This window comes from Leucopleurus acutus (genome assembly GCF_964270905.1).
Source record: "Leucopleurus acutus genome assembly, chromosome: 4".
NCBI lineage: Eukaryota > Metazoa > Chordata > Mammalia > Artiodactyla > Delphinidae > Leucopleurus > Leucopleurus acutus.
The window spans coordinates 110,266,011-110,270,571 of record NC_139146.1 but is presented as its reverse complement, the minus strand read 5'-3'; the positions used below and the strand labels follow the sequence as shown (position 1 = coordinate 110,270,571).

Here is a 4,561-nt window from a genome sequence, read left to right as displayed (position 1 = left end):
CAAGTGTCCTTGTCCCCGCAGTAAGCCCAAGCCACCCCCCGCCCCGCCTCTGCAGGAGACCCTCTAACGCTAGTAGCTCCGATGGGGAGTTTAACAGTGCTATTGATCCACATCAGAGAGAAAAGTTCTTCAAGGTTGTTGGTTCCTGTCTCTCCCATGGGCTGCCCTCACCTCAGCTCTTACCCTTCCAAGTCAAGCTCTTTGTGCCCTAATCTGAGGGAATAGCAGCATCTTGGAAATCTTCCCAGCAAGTCCTCTGAGTAAGGCCGTGTGGCTGACAGGGTCTCTGTGCTCCAGCCTGGAGACAGGCCTGTGCCTGTGAGGTGGGAGAGCCGAATTCAGGACATTGGTCCACCAGAGACCTCCCGGCTCCTCATAATATCAAATGGCGAAAAGTCTCCCAGAGACCTCCATCTCAATGCTAAGACCCAGCTCCACTCAACGACCAGCAAGCTACAGTGCTGGACACCCCATGCCAAACAACTAGCAAGACAGGAACACAACCCCACCCATCAACAGAGAGGCTGCCTAAAATCATAATAAGGTCACAGACACCCCAAAACACACCACCAGACGTGGACCTGCCCACCAGAAAGACAAGATACAGCCTCATCCACCAGAACACAGGAACCAGTCTCCTCCACCAGGAAGCCTACACAACCCACTGAACCAACCTTACCCACTGGGGGCAGACACCAAAAACAATGGGAGCTATGAACCTGCAGCCTGCAAAAAGGAGACCCCAAACACAGTAAGTTAAGCAAAATGAGAAGACAGAAAAACACACAGCAGATGAAGGAGCAAGGCAAAAACCCACCAGACCTAACAAGTGAAGAGGAAATAGGCAGTCTACCTGAAAAAGAATTCAGAGTAAGGATAGTAACGATGATCCAAAATGTTGGAAATAGAATAGACAAAATACAAGAAACGTTTAACAAGACCTAGAAGAACTAAAAAGCAAACAAACAATGATGAACAACACAATAAATGAAATTAAAAATTCCCTAGAAGGAATCAATAGCAGATTAACTGAGGCAGAGGAATGGATAAGTGACCTGGAAGATAAAATAGTGGAAATAACTACTGCAGAGCAGAATAAAGAAAAAAGGATGAAAAGAATTGAAGACTCTCTCAGAGACCTCTGGGACAATATTAAAAACACCAAAATTCGCATTATAGGGGTCCCAGAAGAAGAAGAGAAAAAGAAAGGGACTGAGAACATATTTGAAGACATTATAGTTGAAAACTTCCCTAAAATGGGAAAGGAAATAGTCAATCAAGCCCAGGAAGTGCAGAGAGTCCCATACAGGATAAAACCAAGGAGAAACATGCCAGGACACATATTAATCAAACTATCAAAAATTAAATACAAAGAAAAAATATTAAAAGCAGCAAGGGAAAAATGACAAATAACATACAAGGGAATCCCCATAAGATTAAAAGCTGATCCTTCCGCAGAAACTCTGCAAGCCGGAAGGGAGTGGCAGGACATATTTAAAGTGATGAAAGGAAAAACCTACAACCAAGAACTCTACCCACCAAGGATCTCATTCAGATTCGATGGAAAAATTAAAACTTTTAGAGACAAGCAAAAGATAAGAGAATTGAGCACCACCAAACCAGCTTTACAACAAATGCTAAAGGAACTTCTCTAGTCAGGAAACACAAGAGAAGGAAAAGACCTACAATAACAAACCCAAAACAATTAAGAAAATGGTAATAGGAACATACATACCGATAATCACCTTAACTGTAAATAGATTAAATGCTCCAACCCAAAGAAATAGACTGGCTGAATGGATACAAAAACAAGACCCAGAGTTCGGGCCGTAGGCTTCGGGGGAGCTCCAAGTCTTGGTGCACTCTTGCAGGGAAAAGGAGTCCGGGAGGCGTCAGACCAGTCCGACGGAGAGCGGCCCCCTTGACCCTTCATGTAGGTGTGATCAGCACTGGAAAAGATGCCAGCCCCAGCTGCCGCATATGAAAGAATAGTTTACAGAAATCCCTCTGAGCACCACTACATGAAAGTCCACCTTTTTTACAGAGAATTTCAAGATCATGGCATTGGACTGAATGCTGCACAGTTCAAACAGCTGCTTATTTCAGCCCTGAAGGACCTGTTTGGAGAGGTTGATGCTGCTTTACCCTTGGACATTCTAACCTACGAAGAGAAGACCTTGTCAGCCATCTTGAGAATATGCAGCAGTGGTCTTGTCAAATTGTGGAGCTCTTTGACCCTGTTAGGATCCTATAAAGGCAAGAAATGTGCTTTCAGAGTGATTCAGGTTTCTCCATTTCTCCTTGCATTATCTGGTAACAGTAGAGAACTAGTATTGAATTGAATAGTCTTCAATTTCAGAAGTATTCCTCGCTCTCAAAAGTACATTTTGGTGCCAGCATAATGTATGAAGACTGAAACAGCCTAAAAGCTCCTGTTGATGGAATTTGAGACCTCTGAAGATGCTCCCAGTAATTTCTAGCCATCGCCTTGGGTGGGGTAGGCTTCAGAGGAGTATCTGCCTGAACCAAGCAGTGCTAAACAGGCAGCACTTAGAGCATGTGCACATCAGAGTTGGAGACCGGGCTGAACTCAGTAGGGCCTTCACACAGAGGGATGTGGCTATCTTCTCAGAATTAACAGGGGATGTCAATCCTTTGCATTTGGATGAAGATTTTGCAAAACACACCAGATTTGGAAAGACGATTGTACATGGAGTTTTGATCAATGGACTTATTTCAGCTCTCCTAGGTACTAAAATGCCAGGGCCAGGCTGTGTATTTCTTTCCCAGGAAATTAACTTTCCAGCGCCTTTATATGTTGGGGAAGTTGTTTTAGCTTCTGCAGAAGTGAAAGAGCTGAAGCGGTTCCTTGCTATTATTGCAGTGTCATGTTTTGTACTAGAAAGTAAAAAGACTGTTATGGAAGGCTGGGTTAAAGTTATGGTCCCAGAAGCTCCCACGTCCTGAAATATGTCTTTAAAGATGCAAGTGCAGACATCAGTGTTACTATTATTGAACAGCCTCTGAGGAAAACAGGGATTGCTGTTCTTCACCAAGGAGGGGCTGATGGACCCATAAACCCACATTGGTGGAGGGGAGCTGATAGAGGGGTGTTCCATTGTCCACTTATGCTTTGGCCTTATGCATCACACAGGCTTAAGTATATTTATTATCTGTCTATAGGGAATTCCCTGATGGTCCAGTGGTTAGGACTCTGGGCTTTCACTGCCATGGGTGCGAGTTCAGTCCCTGGTTGGGGAACTAAGGTCCCGCAAGCTGTGTGACACAGCCAAAAAAAAAAGCAAAGAAAAAGTGACTAGACGAAATCAGAGGTGGGCTTCCTTGGTGGCACAGTGGTTAAGAATCCACCTGCCAGTGCAGGGTTCACGGGTTCGAGCCCTGGTTCAGGAAGATCCCACATGCCGTGGAGCAAGTAAGTCTGTGCACCACAACTGAGCCTGTGCTGTAGAGCCTGTGAGCTGCAACTACTGAGCCCGCGTGCCACAACTACTGAAGCCCACACCTAGAGCCCGTGCTCCGCAACAAGAGAAGGCACCACAGTGAGAAGCCCGAGCACCACAACGAAGAGTAGCCCCTGCTCTCTGCAACTAGAGAAAGCCCGCGCACAGCAACGAAGACCCAACGCAGCCATAACTAACTAAATTAATTAATTAATTAAAAAAAAAGAAAATCATAGGTGATTCTAAGGTTGGACATTGTGTCCAGGCTCCCATGAGGTGCCATTAAAAAAAACCCAAAAACTGAAAAAATATTGGGAGAGTTATCATTTAGCTTAATGTTCTACTTTTAGGATTTCAGACCTGATTAGATTTGCATTTGGATAAGAGAAAAAAAAAAAAAACAAGACCCATATATATGCTGTCTACAAGAGACTCACTTCAGACCTAAGGACACATACTGACTGAAAGTGAGGGGATGAAAACAACTATTCCATGCAAATGGAAATCAAAAGAAAGCTGGAGTAGAAATTCTCATATCAGACAAAATAGACTTTAAGATAAAGACTATTACAAGAGACCATAAACAAGATGAAAAGACAATCCTCGGAATGGGAGAAAATATTTGCAAATGAAGCAACTGACAAAAGACTAATCTACAAAATTTACAAGCAGCTCATGCAGCTCAATATCAAAAAAAAAAAACCAACCCAATCCAAAAATGGGCAGAAGATCTAAATAGACATTTCTCCAAAGAAGATATACAGACTGCCAACAAACCCATGAAAGAATGCTCAACGTCACTAATCATTAGCAAAATGCAAATCAAAACTACAATGAGGTATCACCTCACACCAGTCAGAATGGCCATGATCAAAAAATCTACAAACAATAAATGCTGGAGAGGGTGTGGAGAAAAGGGAACCCTCTTGCCCTGCTGGTGGGAATGTAAATTGATACAGCCACTATGGAGAACAGTATGGAGGTTCCCTAAAAAACTAAAAATAGAGCTACCATATGACCCAGCAATCCCACTACTGGGCATATACCCTGAGAAAATCATAATTCAAAAAGAGTCATGAACCACAATGTTCATTGCAGCT

General features: G+C 43.5%; 2 protein-coding genes across 2 annotated transcripts; both read left to right on the top strand.

Moving 5' to 3' along the window:
* Positions 1–1,949: 1,949 nt before the first annotated feature.
* Positions 1,950–2,342, top strand: LOC309960917 (ribonuclease P protein subunit p14-like; the record flags this gene model as incomplete). The annotated part of the gene is made up of 1 exon (XM_082837911.1): positions 1,950–2,342. Exon 1 carries the CDS (start codon positions 1,959–1,961, stop codon positions 2,340–2,342), a length of 384 nt encoding a protein of 127 aa, XP_082694037.1. The 5' UTR covers positions 1,950–1,958.
* A 118-nt stretch (positions 2,343–2,460) lies between these two features.
* On the top strand, positions 2,461–3,775 carry LOC309960916 (hydroxyacyl-thioester dehydratase type 2, mitochondrial-like; the record flags this gene model as incomplete). Its single annotated transcript, XM_082837910.1, has 1 exon — positions 2,461–3,775. One exon carries the CDS (start codon positions 2,461–2,463, stop codon positions 2,965–2,967), a length of 507 nt encoding a protein of 168 aa, XP_082694036.1. The 3' UTR covers positions 2,968–3,775.
* Between the last annotated feature and the right edge of the window lie 786 nt (positions 3,776–4,561).